Source organism: Myotis brandtii, unplaced genomic scaffold, assembly GCF_000412655.1.
Source record: "Myotis brandtii unplaced genomic scaffold, ASM41265v1 scaffold387, whole genome shotgun sequence".
In the NCBI taxonomy this organism is placed as follows: Eukaryota; Metazoa; Chordata; class Mammalia; order Chiroptera; family Vespertilionidae; genus Myotis; species Myotis brandtii.
Genome location: NW_005364855.1, coordinates 150915 through 171079, shown reverse-complemented (window position 1 = coordinate 171079; position 20165 = coordinate 150915). Strand labels below are relative to the sequence as shown.

The 20165-nt window shown below is 38.2% G+C and overlaps 1 protein-coding gene across 1 annotated transcript in view; it reads left to right on the top strand.

Annotated features, from left to right (window-relative positions):
* Window positions 1-20165, top strand: part of KLF12 (Kruppel-like factor 12) — a 449138-nt gene that overhangs the window by 330219 nt on the left and 98754 nt on the right. Inside the window, exon 6 of the mRNA XM_005872669.2 lies at window positions 3172-3307. Coding sequence (XP_005872731.1) covers window positions 3172-3307 — 136 coding nt within the window. The remainder of the gene's footprint in view (window positions 1-3171; window positions 3308-20165) is intronic.

Sequence of the window (20165 nt, the reverse complement as noted above, 5' to 3'; positions counted from 1 at the left end):
GTTTTGGTTCTGGTGCTCAGGTTACCTTTGCATTTTCTCTGAATGGGCACCCCAGTGAATGGGTGCTTCCTAAATGAACTGAGAAACTCAGAGACTAATGGAGGTTAAGGAAGGTAGATGTCCCTATCCCACATTTCATCAAAGGAGAGTGGAATTATGCAATATGCAGATAAGCTAATCATCTGACCTAATCAGCAATGCAGATTTCAAAAAGCCTTTCTAATTGCTTCCTCAACTTGGCTGAAGGTATGGGTAAAAAGAGCTTCTCAGCATGATGGTAGCAGATGTATTTCATAATATTGATTGAAAATATTGGAAAGAAATCCTCAATTATAATGTTCCTGAAAAATACATCCAAAAAAGGACATCATATTTAACATATTTTAAACTTTCATTGAGATATAAACATAACATAATTTAGATGATCAACTCTCACACCAGCTCTTTAGAGTCTTTTGTATGGCTAGATTTTAACTTTCAGAGTCAGGTTGCTTACTGGCTAATTGCCCTTATCTCCCTTGAGTTGTATTACTTACCTATGATAACTCTAGTTTTCTTGGACAAAATAGGACCACCAGAATATTCCCTTATCTTTAGCTAGCTGTTAAGTTGGTATCTTGGCAAAGGAATCTTTAGTGCATCATGTTTCAACAACTTTAAATGTTAAATTGTTGACATTTACAGGCGTACATAACACCACACAATATGTGATTCAGAAGCCTACATAGATGTTACTCCTTTTTGGCTGCATTTGGGTAGTTATGAATGATTGGTAACAGAATCATTCTATAACAGATTGTCCAAAAGAAACTATCTGTGAATTCCTGGTTGTAATGCCTGTATGATCCCTGTGACCTGTGCTACATGAATGCTGGTTGTTCATCTTGACCTTACTTTCTTTGAACTACTCAGTATCTTTCCAGTACATTCTGTTTACTATAAGTTATTCTGAGCCCGTTTCTGTTGCCTGCTGCCAAGATAAATCTTAAATGATACAGTGCCTCAGTGCCTTTGGAGTGGCTGATGCTTAAGTCGTTCTCTGTTATCAGATGGTTGCAGAACTGGTCCTTTCTAGAAAGAGTTTATCCAACATCCCTCTTCTAAGAAATCTTCTCTAGAGATCAGACACAAAGTCTTTTTGTCCCACCATGTGTGGGACAAAGAAAACATTCAAAAACTCTTAATGAGTGTTACTGCATAATTCCTGGCATTTGCAGAAGCGAATGCTGTATGTACTAGTATATGGGGAATTGGTGAGGGCTAAGTCACATAACAGTGTATTGTTTTATTTGAGGGCCAGAAAATATGGATAGTCCAATTTATGACTTAATATCTTTTCTAGTTTCTATATCCAAACCCTTAAATCTCTAACTCATAGCCCTGACCGGTTTGGCTCAGTGGATAGAGCGTCGGCCTGAGGACTGAAAGGTCCCAGGTTCGATTCCGGTCAAGGGCATGTACCTTGGTTGCGGGCACATACCCAGTAGGGGGTGTGCAGGAGGCAGCTGATCGATGTTTCTCTCTCATTGATGTTTCTAACTCTCTATCTCTCTCCCTTCCTCTCTGTAAAATATCAATAAAATATATTAAGAAAAAAATCTCTAACTCATAGTTTCTTAACCTGGCACTTTTGACATTTTAGACTAGTTAATTCTTTGTCATGGGGGACGGACTGTCATGTGCATTGTGGGATGTCCAGGAGTATCATTGAAGATACCAGTAACATCTCCCTCTCCCCAAGTTGTGTCAAATTAGAATGTCTCTAGAAATTGCCAAATGTCTCTTGGGGAGAAATTTGCCTTTGTTTGAGGATCACTAGTTTAGGTTATTTGAGTTATTTTCTCTTTAATTTAGCCAATAATTACCAAGAACTTTCATTGTTCATACTACATTTGAATATGTGGATACTTACAGGAATAATGTGTGGCAGTAGGTTCTACAGATATACATTCCTTCCTAAGCACGTTTAGTTACAAACATGTTGAAACTCTCTAGGTATAGTTTTTCTATTCATATTTTAAATGTTAGGTAGAATCATAAAAAATTGTGTGTAAAATATGATGAAATACTAGCATTTTCCTGATGATCTACCTAATGCATGATACACAGTAAGAAAAAATGTTTTGAGAAAAAAAATGAAATTGTAAATATACCCAGATATCATTGTAATGGTGACTTTAAGTGGATTTGCTTTTTGTAAGCAGCAGTGGTTTTAGAAATGTTGTTGGGCATTTTGAGGAGTGGCAATCTGCTTGGAACTGGCTGGCTTTGAAGCCACTAATTCTAACAATGCCATTGGCAGCTAGAGCAGTACTTTTAATTTAGAAGATGTGTGTATTTTGTGCTTGAGGTGAGGGCTGATGGAAATCCTACACCATGGTTATTAAAGCTGTTCATAGAGAGAAGAAGGTGGAAATGCAATCTAATTTTTTAAAATATGAGTTAAGGTATGAAATGTTGACTATAATCCTCTCATTTGAAAGGATCTGAAAGTCCTGGTCATCAGGGCTCAAGTCGTGGGACGTTTCTTGCTTTGGCAAGTTCACATTTGGGGGGCGAGGAGAATTGTATCTGGAAATGCCCTTTCATAAAATGAAATCAGAATGGAGACAAAGAGTACTTTTTAGCACATATAAACACATAATTAAAAACACTACTACTGCTTCTGTCATTTTTCTATTCAAATTGTAGTAAAAAACTGAAGATAGTCATTCACTGAAGTATGAAAAGTACCTAAAACTTTGAGTCTTGCAAACCTTGTTCTTCTGTCAGCTGATAATGAGAGCTGTAAGCCAGAGCAGTAAGGTGGCCAGGATTCTGGCAGCAGAAGCAAGGAGAAGCCAGAGGGTCCAGCACTAACTTGTGAGCTACCTAATTAGCTTCTGACCACTCAGGAGTAGATAATATCGTGGATTTTATAGTTTATATTCCATAGTCATATCCTGAAACTATTGAGAGCTGATGAAGGTTTCGTAAATCAAATGAACCAGGGAAAAGAGTCGTGAGCGCTCAGTACATAAAATACGTCGCTTTCACTAATTCCTGGGATTTCTAGAGAATTCCGTGTGCGTGATATACACAGAAGAGACCTTCCATGCTTGGTGTTGGTCCAGGACAAGGTTAACTTTCTGCATGCTGATTTTAATTCATATATATGCCTTTTTTCCCCAGCACAAATGGACCCCCGAGGCCTATCTCCCAGACAAAGTAAAAGTGACAGTGATGATGATGACCTGCCAAATGTGACCTTAGATAGCGTTAATGAAACTGGATCTACGGCCCTTTCCATAGCCAGAGCAGTTCAAGAGTAAGTATCACATTCTCAGGATGAAATAAGAATTGCCAAGGTGTTCAATGGATAATGGAAATAGCGGCATCTCCTGTTCCCCAGACATGTCATTCTAGCCCTGACCTGGCACACGTGTCGGCATCTTTCCATTCAGCCTGATGTTCTTTGGAAGGAGATTACATAGTTGAAAAAAAACGTGTTTTGATTAGAAATAAGACGTCTGTGAATCTTTTCTGATACCACCTGCCCCTTCTCCTTAATTCTGAAAAAGTTGTTCATTCTGAATGTCATTATCCAGTTATCATCATCATTATTATTATTCATATACAATAGTCAAGAGAAATAAAAATAGCAAGTATTGTTATTTTGTTTTGATAGGAAAGTATGGAATAGTTTTTTTGAAATTTCAAATTTGGAAAGTATTATGTTACCACTTTGAAAAATCAGAACCACATGTAATTTTTAAAATGATCTTTTCTCTTTTCTTTTGTTCAGTCCATAGGGTTAGATTTCAGCCCTTGATTACTGAAAACAGCTCTTTTTCTGTCTCTGTCAATTCTGTATTTAGATTTGAACTTATGGCTAATCCACTTACATTTTTTCTCTAGAATAATTTTTAATAACATAATCTTGAAGAAGATGAGGATTTAAATAGCCACTGTTATTGCTGACATGCGTTAACTAACAGTTTACTCAAAATGATTTTAGTTATTTACCATATATTAATTCCTTTCCCCTAAATATTAACTACTAAGTACCTACTCAGTTTCACATATTAAGCCTTAACATTTAAAAAAATTAGTATAGCATTTTAGAATTTAAAACATGTATGTATGTATGTGTGTGTGCATCAGATGAGTAACATATCTCTATGTACTATGTATTATTATTTACATTATGTATGTTTGTGTATACACACAAATATATATATAGTGTATTAGAGGAAACCAGGATATAGAGGATCTAAATTGAAATTTAGAGTCACGTCTGGATTCAAATTCACATTCAAGCTCTTAATGACTGTGTGAGTTTTGGCATATTATTTAACCACATGGAGATGTTTCTTCATCTGTGATGAGAAAATCAGACCACTTAGCTTACGGGACTGTGTGAGGGTGTGATATAGTCCTAAGGCATACAAGCATATCACAGAGTTTGAGCACATAGAAGGCTTTGATTATTGATAGAAGTAGTGGTCGCAGTAATAGTAATAGTGTGTAGTATAAGTAATACATGACAACCAAGAATTACAAGTGTCACAAGTGCCATAATTCTAATTGTACAAATGAAAACACTGAGGATCAGAGAAGTTAAATGACTTGTCCAAAGTCACATAATAGATGGTAACAAGACAAAGTTTTGGCTTCTGACTCCAAAAACCGATTTTTTCCTAAAAGTTTGTAATGTCTGTTTCCATAATATCCTTCCACTGGGACAATTTATAAAAACATTTTTTTCAAATTTGCTCAAATAACTGGTTGTAGTAACCTAGTTTCTCCAAAGCAGATGTCAACTTGGACCAGGATGGCACTGAATCAAAGGGGTTACTGAAATTGTATTGAAAGTGATGGCATGCCAAGTTACCTCAGCGCTAGTTCAGTGTTCAGCACAGCAATCATGGGTTTGTGTGAGCTAAATCCTAACGTCAAAGATTCCATGTTCTCATCTGTAAAATTAGACCAAATGATGACAAGTTTCAATTCTGAGAAGCAGAATAAATTTCATAGACAATTTAATCATATTTTTTCTCTGCACCATATATGGAATATCCCCAAAATAAGTATACACACTCTAACAGCTGATAGCTCAATTTTGAAAATGAAATGTTGGGCACATGGTGCAATATATAGTCCCTGTAACGTAGAATCCCACACCTGAAACCTATATGTTCATATTGACCAGTGTTGCCCCAATAAATTTAATTTAAAAAATAAAATGTATTTTAATAAACACTGTCTTTATAATTATTCAAAGTGTGTATATACATTTTGGACACTATATATAATCACTATATGTATATATACACTGAGTGGCCAGATTATTATGACCACCTGATGTTTGTAGGCAAATTAGCTATAATTTTGTGCTGAACTTGCTAGAGGGCCACATTGTAAATCGGGGGACCCATCACTGCGCGGGTGCAGAGCGTGCCAGGCACGGAACGGGCTCGGGCTGCACTTGGTGAAGGAATGAGTGAGCAGCCCGCCCAGGGGCGCCCATCCCTTCCAGAACCGGCCAGGCCATCCTGCCCGCTTTATGTCCGAATGGAATACCTGTTTCTCCATTTCACAGGGCAAAGGCCGGCGTTGGCCTGCTGGGTGTTTCACTCACTCAGCAAATAGTTCTCCCACGTTTGTGATCTGCCAGGCGCTGTGCTGGGCACTGGAGATTCTGTCCGGCAGGAAACGCCGGTCGCCTTCAGGCTTGCCTCTCACCTGCCTCCCAGGTTACGGGCCCCCAGGGCCTGTCCGCCTCGCTCAGCAGCCGCATTGCCCTAACCCTGGGCCATAAACAGGCCAAGGTCAAGCCATTTTCAGTGAATCACAAAATTACAGTCAGCTTCCTGGGGTAACGAAACATAGGAGACATGGTGTGCCGGCTGGCGTGCCCCATCCAACCGCCATTGGTCACGATCCCTCCGTGGCCGTGCAGACCTGACGCGCCCTTGCTCTCTGGTTCCTTCAGTATTTCCTGTCTGGTCAGTATCGGGGTTAACGGAGGTAGAAAGAAGAAAAGAGGGAGATGATGGAAGAAAGAAAGAGGAGCCCAGCCAGCGTGGCTCGGTCGTTGAGCATCGACCTGTGAACCAGGAGGTCACGGTTCGATTCCCAGTCAGGGCACAGGCCCGGGTTGTGGCTCTTTACATGCAGGAGGCAGCTGACCAGTGGTTCTCTCTCATCATTGATGTTTCTGTCTCTCTCTCCCTCTCCCTTCCTCTCTGAAGTTAATAAAAATATATTTTTTTAAATCAATGGAAAAATATTCTCGAGTGAGGATTAACAAACTAAAAAATATAAATAAATTAATTAGTTAAATGGCACACTGAGACATTTTTGAATATGCAAGAATTCAAGAAATATTGTTTCTATGAGCCTTCCTTGAAGTAACTACTAGAAGATGAACTTAGTCAACCAAATGATGAATGAGAAATCTATAGCAAAAAGAGGTCTATATAGAGTGCAAGAGAAGGCAAAGCAAATATACTAATTTCATTATTTGTTCATATTATGATATAGATAAAATAATGCCTAAGAAATGAAGATTAGATGTGTAAGTTATAAAGTTACCCACTAAAACAAAAATATTAGCCAATTTTTCAGAAAAAATACAAAAAAAAATACCACCACATTTTCAAAGTTTTAAAAGAATCTATAAAAATAAGTCATCTAAAATAGGTTCCTAGACCCAATTCCAACCTGAGGGTAGAGGAGGGCTTCCCTGACACTAACAAACAATTCTCAGACACAAGTAGGGTGTCCAAAAATTCAACTTAATTCTGACACTATCTACCAGATATAGCACCAGATTCCACAGTTTAAGAATTCATTCCTAGGAGACTGTGTCTCTCTCCCACCATCCCCGGACACACACACACACACACACACACACACACACACACACACACACACACACACATATACAGATATATATAGTCTGAGTGTATAAATGTTTATAGATATGTGTGTTTCTTTCAATTCAAACTTTCAAATTTAGAATTGTAAATCTAAAAATCTAAATTATGCTTACTCCATTTGGGGCTTACATAGCAAGTAATGGTTATACTTCTAATATTATGTGCTAATGCTATACACACACACACACACACACACACACATATACAGATATATATAGTCTGAGTGTATAAATGTTTATAGATATGTGTGTTTCTTTCAATTCAAACTTTCAAATTTAGAATTGTGATTACTAAAATCTAAATTATGCTTACTCCATTTGGGGCTTACATAGCAAGTAATGGTTATACTTCTAATATTATGTGCTTATGATATAATGCTATATGTTGATGTGAAACTTTTTTTAGAGTTTTTCAATGTTCCGTCATTTATTTATTTTGCTTTTTTATTGAACTTACTGGGGTGATAATGTGAAACTTTTAATAATTTCAGAAACCAGAGCTTCATTTTCAACATAACCTCTCTGATTTGCTCTGTAAAAACATTTTCAAACCACAATATTTAGTATAACTGTACCTATGCCTGCCTTTATTACTGTTAAGAAAGTTGCATGTATACCTAGGGAAATGCCAGATTCATTATTCATGTAAGTGTTTTCATTAAATGATTAGTAAAGAATACTGAGCTGTCACCTGGGAAGCCCTAGAATGCTAGGACTCATCAATAGTTAATTAACCATCATTCAAGACTAAGTATGTGTGTATCAACACTGGGAAGTACAAAGGTGCTCTTAAATGGAGCAAAAAGAATGTTTTCCAGAGACCTCTTGATGTAGGTATATTTCAAAACTTACAATAATAGATTGAGAAAAATTTTATTCTGGGACAGATAAATATATAATCCTTCCCAGAGAATTAAAAAATAAAAACTGTGCCTAGGTTTGCCCAAAGTTAACTTTTGTGACATGTCTTTCTGCTCTTCTATTCTTTAATGCACATCTCTGTTTCACTATTAATTTCTCTTTTTTCTTTTCCTGTTTGCCTTTGGATCTTGATGCCTTTTATTAACTCACTAGAGGCCTGGTGCACGAATTTGTGCACCAGTAGGGTCCCTCGGCCTGGCTTGTGGGATCGGGCTGAAACTGGCTCTCCAACATCCTCCGAGGGGTTCCGGATTGCAATATGGTGCAGGCCAGGCTGAGGGACCCCACTGGTGCACGATCGGAGCAGGGGAGGGACGCAGAAGGGCTCCAGGGCATGTCCAGCCCATCTCGCTTAGTCCCAATCGGCCAGACCCCAGCAGCAAGCTTACCTACCGGTCAGAGCGTCTGCCCCTTGGTGGTCAGTGCACATCATAGTGAGTAGTTGAGTGGCCTTAGCATATCATTAGCATATTACTCTTTGATTGGTTGAATGGCCGACCAGATGACTGGACATTTCGCACATTAGGCTTTTATTATCTATAATAATAAAAGTGTAATATGCTAATTAGACCGGACAGCCGAACGACCTTCCAGATGTCCTTCTGGATGACATTCTGGACGAAGCTGGGGCTGCAGGGGCCAAGGCAAGCCGCCACAGCTGCAAGGGCTGAGCCCCTTGCACGAATTTCGTGCATCGGGCCTCTAGTATAGGATAAGCTGTCAAACAAAATAATCCATACTATGATCAATAAAATAATGCAATAAATAATAAAAGGGTAAAACAACAGCTTGGCATGGTCAAAATGAGAGGATTTCTAAAGATATCTGTGGATCTTTTTCTTGCCCTTGCTGAACTTTCCAGAAAGGGTTAGGTTGAGAATGTTTGCAGGTAGAGAGGTGATGAAATCAAAGGTTTATATACAGTAATGTTAGCACATTTTAAAAGACCTGGGCAACCAGTTCACTTTTGTCTTTCCAATTAAAGACAAAAGGAGCCATGGTTTAGGAGGGGTTCAAAGGCTGGCCTATTATTTCATTGACCACCACATAAGTGTCAAGGAAGAGAAGGGGAAAGATGAGAAAAAAGGATATTAACGAAGATTGATACTGGAGAGAGATGAAACTGCCGTGTCCTAGGCCAGCCCTTAAAATAAGATGCTAGCCCACAAGGTAAATTCCTCCAGCTGAAACTGCCCTTTCTCATTCAGGTTCCTAGTCTTGCCTCATGCGATAATCATCATGGTTTAAATTTTTAATTTGGTACTTTACTACATTATTATATTTACATAGCATAAAAGTTAATATGCTAATGAATATTTTCTAAATGTCTAGTATTATGCATTTATTAGTTGTTAAAATGAACTTTTAATAAAGTTTCAGTTTAAGAAATGTTTCCTTTGATTTGAAATGCAGACGTGTTAGTCAAAATTGCATCCCCTATCCCCCCTCCCCCAAACATTCACATATTCATCTTTAATTAAAAAAGAACATTGCTTGGTGGCTAGCACCTGAGGTCACCTCAATTTATATAGATTTATATAATGAAGCTACTTATCTGTGCTGGGACTGATCATTTCAACCATTTTCATTGATTCACTTGATTCCCGTTTATCAGCTCAGCATCAGTGAATTCAGATAAATTGGAAGAAATGGCCATGGAGAGGCCTGAAGACAGGCTCCACTCTTTTCTTAATTGTTTTTTACCCGATGGTAAAATGGGGTCGTTACCCTTAACAACTTGACAAACATAATTATTGGAAAAAGAGAGGTGCAGACACATGATTGGAGCAAATTAGCATAATTAACTCTTACCTGTGGCAAAACAGTGATATTTTTTAAACAGGCAAGCTCTGGCTTTGTTATCCAGACCTCTCATTTCTCTACTTTTTTTTCTAATTCCAAACGTTTTTTTTTCCCTAATTCCAAATATTGGTAATCCTCATTTGTTGATGTGAGTACTTTAATCCACTTCCTTCAAGTTAACATGTAATTGAATCAGAATATCTAAAATAGGGCCTTGTTCAGAGAAATTTCTATTTAACCAGAAACAAGTGAACTAAAAGAATAGGGATATAATACTTTCAGTAAGAGTGAAATGGGAAATGAGAGAGTGGCGGGTGCAGAAAGGGGATGAAGATGTTAAGGAGATGCGCCTGTGTTTCTCAGTGTCATTTCTCTCAGAATTGGTAAGTGCACATTACGGTTTAACTCATACCATATCTGAGTAGTCTGCCCTCTGATTTTGATTACAACGCTCAGAACCGAACAAAAACAACATAAATTAGTAGTGTCAGTAACATTTTGCTTTGGCGAGCATCTCTGATATTTGTGCCTATTAAAAGGATGTTTCTAAATAGTTCATTGTGGATTACATTTCAGCTAATTTAAACACTTCACTGTCTTCCTCCTGTTGTTATTACAGTTGACATTTGAACTACTTAGGTTCACTTATATGTGGTTTTTTTTAAGTAAATACTGCAAATGTATGATTTTTCTTAGTAACATTTTTTCTAGTTTACTTTTTTGTAAGAATACAATTTATAATTCATATACATGCAAAACATGTGTTAATTGTTTATGTTATCAGTAAGTCTTCCAGGCAATAGCAGGCTATTAGTAGTTAAGTTTTGGGGGAGTAAAAAGTTACACATGGCTGAAACCTGTTTGGCTCAGTGGATAGAGCGTCGGCCTGCGGACTGAAAGGTCCCAGGTTCGATTCAGGTCAAGGGCATGTACCTGGGTTGCGGGCACATCCCCAGTAGGAGATGTGCGGGAGGCAGCTGATCGATGTTTCTCTCTCATCGATGTTTCTAACTCTCTATCTCTCTCCCTTCCTCTCTGTAAAAAAAAAATCAATAAAATATATTTAAAAAAAAAGTTACACATGGATTTTCAAATGCACAGGAGTCAGTGCCCCTAACCCCCACATTGTTCAAGCAGCAACTGTATATTGCTCATGTGAGTGGCTCTCTTAACGAAAAACAGTTTGTGAATTTCTGGAAATAGAGAATCTTATCTTTAGGACCTTTAGGACATTTTCACTTAAATGCTCTTTGGTAGCAAGTTAAATATACTATTGCTGCCTTCAAACCTTTTTGCTAGTTCAGACATCATGGTTCTTAATTTAGAAAATTGCATTTAATGATCAGAGGAAGTAAAAAAATCTTGAGGGGGTAGTTATCCATTTTCTTTATATTTCTTGTCCCAAATTGCTTGAACACACTCACGTTTCTCTTAATCTCCTTACTTAGGATTGTGTTAATGTCTTTTAAATTATAGCAGAAAATTATTAGAAGTGAGGAAGAAAGAAAAAACAAAAGAACTCTGAGTGAGCCTACTTTTTGGCAGATTTTATGAAAACTCACATAGTTTTTATTTCATTCTTCCTATGATCCTGCTTTTATCCTACAGATAAAGAAATGCAGGCTCAGAGATTTACTCTGTTCACAGAGGCCCTACAGCTGGTAATAGGCAGAGCTCATATTCAAATCCATGTTTGTCTGACTATAAACCCATATTTCTTTAAGACGGCAGCTCCTGTTTTTATGCTGTGCCTTTAAAATCTCTAAACCCATCCAAAATAAGGATTTTTGAGTCTTGAAAAGTAAGAAAGTGTTTATGAACTAATTTCAGATTTTTTTAAAATCTTTAACTCGTTACTTTAAAGATAATGTGATTTAGGAGGAAAGGATTCCATCAAATGCCTTGATATTTGTTGTTTGTTTGTTTTTTCCCTCTTTAAAAAATCTTTATTGTTGCAAGTATTACATATATCCCCTTTTGTCCCATTGACCCCTTCTAGCCTGCCCCTGACCCCCACTCCTAGCCTCCCTCACCCTATTGTCAGTGTCCATGGGTTATGCATACTAGTATATGCATACAAGTTCTTTGGTTGATCTCTTATCTCTTCAACCCCCCACCCCTGCCTTCCCTCTGCTGTTCTGTAATATCACAACAGATTTTTTGACATTTTGAATATTAACCTTATTTTAAATTTGAAGAAACATTGAAAAGAAATATATTTTAAGTTACATCAAGAACTTTAAACATAATTTGGAATGTTTAACATCAATTCTTAATTCAAAATAATGACATTCATAGAATACATGTGGTATTGGCCAATATGAAGTGTAATTAAATCTAGTAACTGATACTAGTTTAACCGTTAATCCTACCTAAAATTCAGTGGTAATTATTCAAGTTTAAAAGGTTAAGCAAGTCTTCTACATAATACACCAGATAACTTTTTTATTAACCATTTTATTTTTTTTAAACATATTTTTATTGATTTCAGAGAGGAAGAGAGAGGGAGAGATAGATAGAAACATCAATGATGAGAGCGAATCATTGATCGGCTGCCTCCTGCACACCCCTTGGGGGGGTGGGTCAAGCCTGCAACCCAGGCATGTGCCCTGACCGGGAATCAAACCATGATCTCCTGGTTCATAGGTCAATGCTCAACCACTGAGCCACACCAGCTGGGCTCTCTGTCAATCTTTAAACAGAAAAGTTTGTTGAAGTTGAAATGGTACTGTGTCATCTTATTTTGCACCCCTTGACTGAAAGATTTGAGAGTATAGGGCAGCCGTGGGCAAACTATGGCCTGCGGGCCGGATCCGGCCCGTTTGAAATGAATAAAACTAAAAAAAAAAAAAGACCGTATCCTTTTATGTAATGATGTTTACTTTGAATTTATATTAGTTCACACAAACACTCCATCCATGCTTTTGTTCCGGCCCTCCGGTCCAGTTTAAGAACCCATTGTGGCCCTGGAGTCAAAAAGTTTGCCCACCCTGGTATAGGGTCATGTCGCTCCCTTTTTTGCTGATTAGAATGAACCCAGCTGAGTTGATTGTGTCCGAGAAAATGTCAGAGAGCTCAGTATGTCAAATGATTTCAGCTTTTGCTCTTAGATCCTTCCCAGATTATTGTTTCACTAAGAGAAATGTATATCTTTATTTAAAAGCCTAAGGTGTTTGGGACACCTTCACATTCCCACTTCATTCATGTCTAACCAAAGCAATAACCTCTGATGCCGCCCTTTGGATGGAGCTCTAGTTCTCTCGCAGTGACTGCCCTGGCTGACAGGGGGCTGCTGGTGCCTAAATCTGAGAGGTTTCACTCTGTTGCCATGGGAAATAAATACTTTTAGGTTGCTCTTCTTTTGAAGGAGGTCAGAAAAAACTACTGATTTACTGTGAATGAACACAGATAAAACCTAAAGTGTATGCCTCGCCTTCAGCAGCCCAACTGTCTTCCAAACCTAAAGAAAGAAAAATTTGAAATAATGGTCACTGAATAACTCTTTCCCTGGGTTTAGCAGCAAAATGGAAACTGTATACTCAACACAGTTCCTTTTATCTGCTTTGGGGACAGAGTTGGTCCCTTTTTAAATTAAGAAAAGTGTAATCAAGTTTGGCCAGTAATGTGAATTATTTCCTGAATTACCAAGTTAAGTCATATATTCATGTAGTGAGGAATTCATCCATTTTTTTAACCCCGTGCTACAGGCTGGGGTTATGAATGATCCCTAGTACTTGAAAGCAAGGGGTTCAGCATCAAAATATATGTGATGAATTACAATACAATGGGATAAAAACATGAAGGGTGGTGGAGAGAAACAGTGGGGGTGGCACATAACTCAGACCGGAACAGAGAAGAGCACTGGCGTGTGGTAGGGGTGCATCGTTCCTAATAACTGGTGGATAAGCGAGTGTGGGGGAGAGATGGGAGATGAAGCAGCTTGGAGAGAGAGGGAGGGGCCTGATCAGGAAGGACAAATTTATTCTGTAGACAGGAGGAACCATCGATAAGCATTAAGAGGAAATCGCATGCCATGCTCAAGTTTGTGTTTTGTAGATATCATCTCAAGGAAGCTGGGTATGGTTGTGCAGATTGAGCACCTACTTAGCTCCTGTATGTTGAGTACACAGAGGGCACATACCATGTCCTCACCATCCTTGTCTCTCTAGGGCCAGCATGGTGCCTGGCCAGACACTTTTAAAAACAGTCTATACTAATAAAAGGGTAATATGCTAATTAGACCGGGTCGACTGGACATCTTCTGGTCATCCTGCCTTTCTTCCAGACAAAGCCACAGTGGCGAGGGCTGAGGCAGAGGTGGTTAGGGGTGATCAGGCTGGCAGGGGAGGGCAGTTGGGGCAATCAGGCACACAGGCAGAGGGGTTAGGGGCAAACAAGCAGGCAGGCAGGTGAGGGGTTAGGAGTCAGCAGTTCCAGATTGAGAGAGGGATGTCCAACTGCCAGTTTAGGCATGAACCCTGCAGAGATCGGGCCTAAACCGGCAGTCAGACATCCCACAAGGGGTCCCAGATTAGAGAGGGTGCAGGCCGGGCTGAGGGCTCCCCCCCACCCCCCCAGGCCGGGCTGATAGACACCACCACCCCCCCACCCCGTGCATAAATTTCGTGCACCGGGCCTCTAGTATTGAATAAACTGGAATCATTGATCTTGTGGTGTTTATATGCATGTGGAGGGGGTAGGAGCAGAAGGACAATAAGCATATATTTCTGAAGAATGTAAGTGCTGTGGAGGTAAGGAGAGTAGGATTTGAGTGCTAGGTAATGTGGAGGAGGTAGACACAGTTTACTATTTAATGGCAGGTATTCAGGGAAGAACTCTCATAAGATCGTGCTTTAGGAGGGACCTGAAAAGTTATAATATCAAGTCTCAAGGATCTCTAAAGAAAGAGCATTCCAGGCAGAGGGAATAACAAATCCCGAGACCCTGAGGCAGGAAAGTTCCGGAGTGAATAAATGAACAAACAAACTCACTGACCAACTAGAGAACATTAATTAGAATGTCTTAATGTTACAGAAGAAATTGTGCTCCATAGAGGCAACTCATTATTCTAGCATCACATTCCTAGAGAGAGTCAGGATAGTCATTTAACAACAACAAAAAGGAAAAACGAGCATGTTAAATTTTTTTTCTTTCAAAACATTTGCTTATTTTATGCCTACTTTTTTTGTTCTGGGTTCTTGACACATACATCCCCTGATGAAGCAAAAAACTTATTATCCTAGAAAAAAACTATTATATATTATTACTGTCTTTAGCAGCCATTAACACTTTTGTCCCTAAAAATGATGTAACTATAGCTTATTCTCAGACTTTGTGATGCATGAATCTTTTTGATCATTAAAAGATAAAAGGGCCCTAGCCAGTTTGGCTTAGTAGATAGAGTGTCGGCCTGTGGACCAAAGGGTTTCAGGTTCAATTCCAGTCAAGGGCACTAAGGGAAAAAACAAAACAAAATGATAAAAGGTATAATATGGGAGAGCTATTACACAGATGTTGCTGTTTTAATAGTGTTTTTTATTTTTCATCTCTCTGGTGGCTATTTTATACTCTGTGCATAATGTTAAACAATCAATTTGACACGCAGCCCACCACAACTGAATAATCATCTTCTTCTATAAATATAACTATAAATATAAGCAATTTTTAGCCTTTCTAAATATTTGAAAATTATTGGGGTAACTGAGTGTTGATTTGTTTTTCAAAGTGTCATACCTCATTCTCATGAGAATTTATTACCTCTTGGTGATTAACTTAAAGATAAATATAAATCAAACTTTTAAAAGCCAAACTTTTTATTTTTTTAAGTAAGGGATTCCAAAATTACATCATGGATAGAATTGAGGAACCAGTTTTATTTGAGAGTGGCTATTTATTTTTGCTACTTTTAAATTATTTTTAAAATGACTTAATACTAATAATTTATAAGATAACTCATAATTTTAAATAGAATGGTATTTCATGTGGTCATACGGTATACTTTAAACTGATTACAAGTATTTATTTGGTTTCAATTGCTTGACATATTTTCCCATGAGCAATCTTCATGTAGCTTTTTTCTTTCTGTATGTTCTGCCTATAATCATATTGCAAATTTATGTACACAATTTATATTTCTCATATATATTCTTAATGAATGTAACTAGTGAGTATAGGTAGTCATTTCTCATGCATTTTTGATGTGTGTTGACATAGATACTCAGTGATAATGTTGAAATATTAATGTTTTCTACAAGTTCCTGGAACGATTCATCACTATTTCATTTGTTAATATAGTCAGAGTACACATGATAAAGAACCATACTGTAATAGAGTCGAAATTAACTCAATTCACCGGGATATCATCTTTTTTATTTTCAGTCAAATGCTCTAGACACTCTCTTCTTATTACTCTTCATGAGTTATAGCCAGTGTGCCACAATTTCCCTTTACTTTATAGCACTTTGGCATACACTTGAATCTCATCAAATACATTTACTTACATGCATCAAATGGAAGTAAAAAAAAATTGAAGGATAAGTTTTCATGGAGAACCGGCTGCTATTTAGAAAGATGTGGTATAGATAACAGAAAGAGAGCTTGGATGAGAGTGAATCTTACCTGGCGGACATTTTACCATGATATTCTGCTTTCACAATCACATACCTCAGGGTGGCCACCCAGAAAAAAGTTGCATCACGGCTTATCCTAAAAATGAAATCCTAACCCATGTGCAGTTAGCATAGTCAAAATGCCAGCAAATGTTGATAATATTTCTGATTAATCTGCTAAATTATTAGCGTAGGAAAAAAGAATTCCAAGCTTTAAATTATGAACTACATTAATTCTGCCACACTTTAGTTTTAAAATTATCTGATCTATTATCAGTGTTATTTTATCTTTAGTTATGGGAAAGCATATCTAAAATAAAAAAAGTGAAGCTTGAACTTAATTTTAATGTAATTATATATCCTTCACTAAAATGATCATTTTATCAATCTTATTTTTTTGTTGTTGTTGTTAATCCTCACACAAGGATTTTTTTCCATTGATTTTGAGAGAGAGTGGGAAGGAAGGGTAGAGACAGAAAGAAACATTGATGTGAGAGAGACACATTGATTGGTTGCCTCCTGCACACACCCTGACTGGGGCCGAGGATGGAGCTGAGACTGCAACCAAGGTATGGGCACTTGACCAGAATCAAACACATGATCCTTCAGTCCAAGGGCCAACTCTCTAGCCACTGAGCCAAACTGGCTAGGGCTCCATCTAATTTTTAATATTAGATTAAGTCAAATAATATTTCTAGATAGAATTATGTATCTTTCTAAATAATTTGAATAAAAAGAGTTCTGTCTGTCTCCCTCCCTAGGTACCTACCTACCTACCTACCTGTCTATCCTTCTAAATATTGGTTAGTGTCATTTTTGCCTGCAGGTAACAACAAACATTACTAGAGAGCTCAAACAGAGTAATTTTTCTAGTATAACAGGATAGGCTGATGGAGGTGCTCAGAATATTCTCAAGGTTTCTTTTCTCTTTCTGTTTTGATATCCTTTACTTGTGGCTTTCTTCCCAATAGTTATATGAAGTCAGCTATATTGCTAGGTATGCTGCTCTCATTCTAGTCAGAAGGGAAGGAGTTGAAGCAAAACAAAGAAAATAACTAACCAGAGGAACATGGGAGCCAACCTTGTCAGCTCTCCTCTGGAGCCCACCCTGTGACATCTGCTTATATCTTATCAGCCCAAACTAGTTTACATAGTCCCAATTATTGGAACATGGCTAAGGAAAAGAAAAATATGGACAGGGATGGAGTCGGTTAGCCAATAATAACTACCACCAAGCTTAAAATTTAATTTAATACTTAAAATATATACATGATACCTCCCCAAGTCTGATACCAAATTCTTTTTTAATCATCTATTGCTATATGGACAACCCTTCCAAAACTCAGTGGTACACTTCATAAAACAGTTCTCTTCCATGCATCAGCTAGGCAGCTGGGGCAGGTCTACAGGTTGTGGGAGCTGCACTGTTCCTCTCTCTAATTTTTCCAAACCCAACAGACAACCCAGGGCATGTATTTCTCATTCTAGTGGCTGGAGCACAAAAAGGCAAGCCCAACTTGTACAAACACATTTTAAGTCTTTGCTTAAGTTACTCATCTGCCAACCTCCCATCGTCCAATGCAAGTCACATGACCAAGCCCAGCATGCCCTACCCCAGGGAGATGGGTAGGGAGCTTCCCATGGAGATGGGAGCTTTAAGAAAGTAATGACTATTTTGGAAAATAAAGACTGTTGTTTGTACAAGCAATTAAAATTACTAATTTACCTATTTTAAAAATCTAATTTCCTACATTTTAGCAAATTTTAGCGTTGTTCCATTATAAAACTTCTGGGTGGTTCTGATGGATCTCATAAATTCTTCTTTCTAAATTCATTTAATGTATTTTTAAATCAGTAATAACTATTGTACATACATTCTGTCTTGATATTTGAATTTCATAGTTTAAATCCTCATCTCCAGGGTTATACTCTCAGAAATATTTTATTTCACCAAGTACTTTTGCATTTCTAAAATAGAGAACTTTACAGAAGGCTAATTCCAGCTGAATAAGCAAAATATTTTCAATATAGCTATGGTTAAGGATAGTTGGACTTGGACAAGGACAGGGCTTCTCTCTTAAATGATCCTGGCAGCTAAGGATTTCAACAGTGTCCTGGAGAGAAGGGTATTTATACTTGGAATTACTTAAATTTTACTCAACATATTTCTGTTTAGGTAACTACAAGTAATATGTATTTAATTCATTTAATCATAGGGGGTTGTATTTCCTTAAACATTGTCAAATTTTCCTCATCAAGTCCTCATGTTAAAAAAAATGTTTCCTTGTCCTACCCAGTTTGGCTCTGTGGTTAGAGTAATGTCCCATGGACTGAAGGGTCCCGGGTTCAATTCCTGTCAAGGGCACATACCTTGGTTGCAGGCTCAATCCCTGACCCCAATTGGGGCGAGTGAAGGAGGCAACCAATCAATGTGAGTCTCGCATCCATGTTTCTCTCTCTGTCTCTCCCCCTCCCTTCCACTCTCTCTAAAAATCTATGGAAATAATATCCTCGGGTGAAGGTTAACAAAAAAACAAAAACAGAATAATTTTCTTATTGTTGGGAAGTACCTGAGTCCTATGGAACCCACCAACCTCCTAGTATCTCCAGCGGGTAGCTGAGCAGAAAGCCCTCATTCAGGTTTGGTACAAGGCTCAGAACACTGAGAGTAAGGCATCTGCAAAATCAAGGGTTCTCAAGACTGCTTGTGTATCAGAAGTGCCCATGGAGCCTGGAGAAATAATGTGTCCCATCATGGGAGATTCTGACTTAGGAGACCTGGGGGAAATAGCTGGGAATATGGTTTTGAAAAGGCTAGTCAGTTGATTCTGATGTCGCTAGACTGCCCGGGGTTGCTGTTTCAGAACTACTGTACCAGGTTAACTGTGTGATTTCTCATTTCTGTCCACTTCGTGGTGGGTCACTCATAGTAAAACTTAAAAATAGACTAAAAACATAAATAATTTATGTTTAGTCCCTAAACTCAAATTATCATTGATTAATCTCTTATAGTGCACAAGATGTCAAGAATAACATTAGCTGTTGTGCCTTTCCCCCTGATTTCTGAAATTTTATAGCTGTGGGCTACAACAGTGGCAAAACAGAAATAAAACATAAAAATTGAAGCTATTATACAGATAATTGAAAATAAAATCTTTGAGCTAAAACTTTATGACCTTTAAGCAAAAAGTATATTTGGTCTTCAGTGCTGCATCCAGTCTCTTTAGCTCTCTGTATGTAAGCACTACTACAAAAAAGAGAAAATATGGAATTGATTCTTATAGTTTCAATTTTCTAATGAAAATATAAAATGTATTTTAAATTGTACATTTAAAGAAATGTTTCTAATATATAATAGGAAAATTCAAAGAAAAAATTGATTAGAAAAAATAAATACCTTTTGAAATCAAGAGATTAAAATACCTTCTTGTCATCTTATATTGGGCAAAGTACATGGTGGGTTAAAATACTAATTTTCACTACAGCTTTTTTATGAAGCTTACTAGAGGCCCAGTGCACAAAAATTTGTGCACTCTGGTGGTGGGGCGGGGGAATCCCTCAGCCCAGACTGTGCCTTCTCGCAGTCTGGGACCCCTCGGGGGATGACCACCTGCTGGCTTAGGCCCGCTCCCTGGGGGATTGGGCCTAAGCTGGCAATCAGACATCCCTCTGGCAGCCTGGGAGCCCTTGGGGGATGTCCACTTGCCAACAGGGAGCAGGCCTAAGCTGCAGTCTGACATCCTTAATGCTGCTGAGGAGGCAGGAAAGGCTCCCACCACCACCGCTGTTCTGGAAGCCATCAGCCTGGCTTGTGGCTGAGCAGAGCTCCCTCTGTGGGAGTACACTGACCACCAGGGAGCAGCTCCTGCATTGAGCGTCTGCCCCCTGGTGGTCAGTGTGTGTCATAGTGA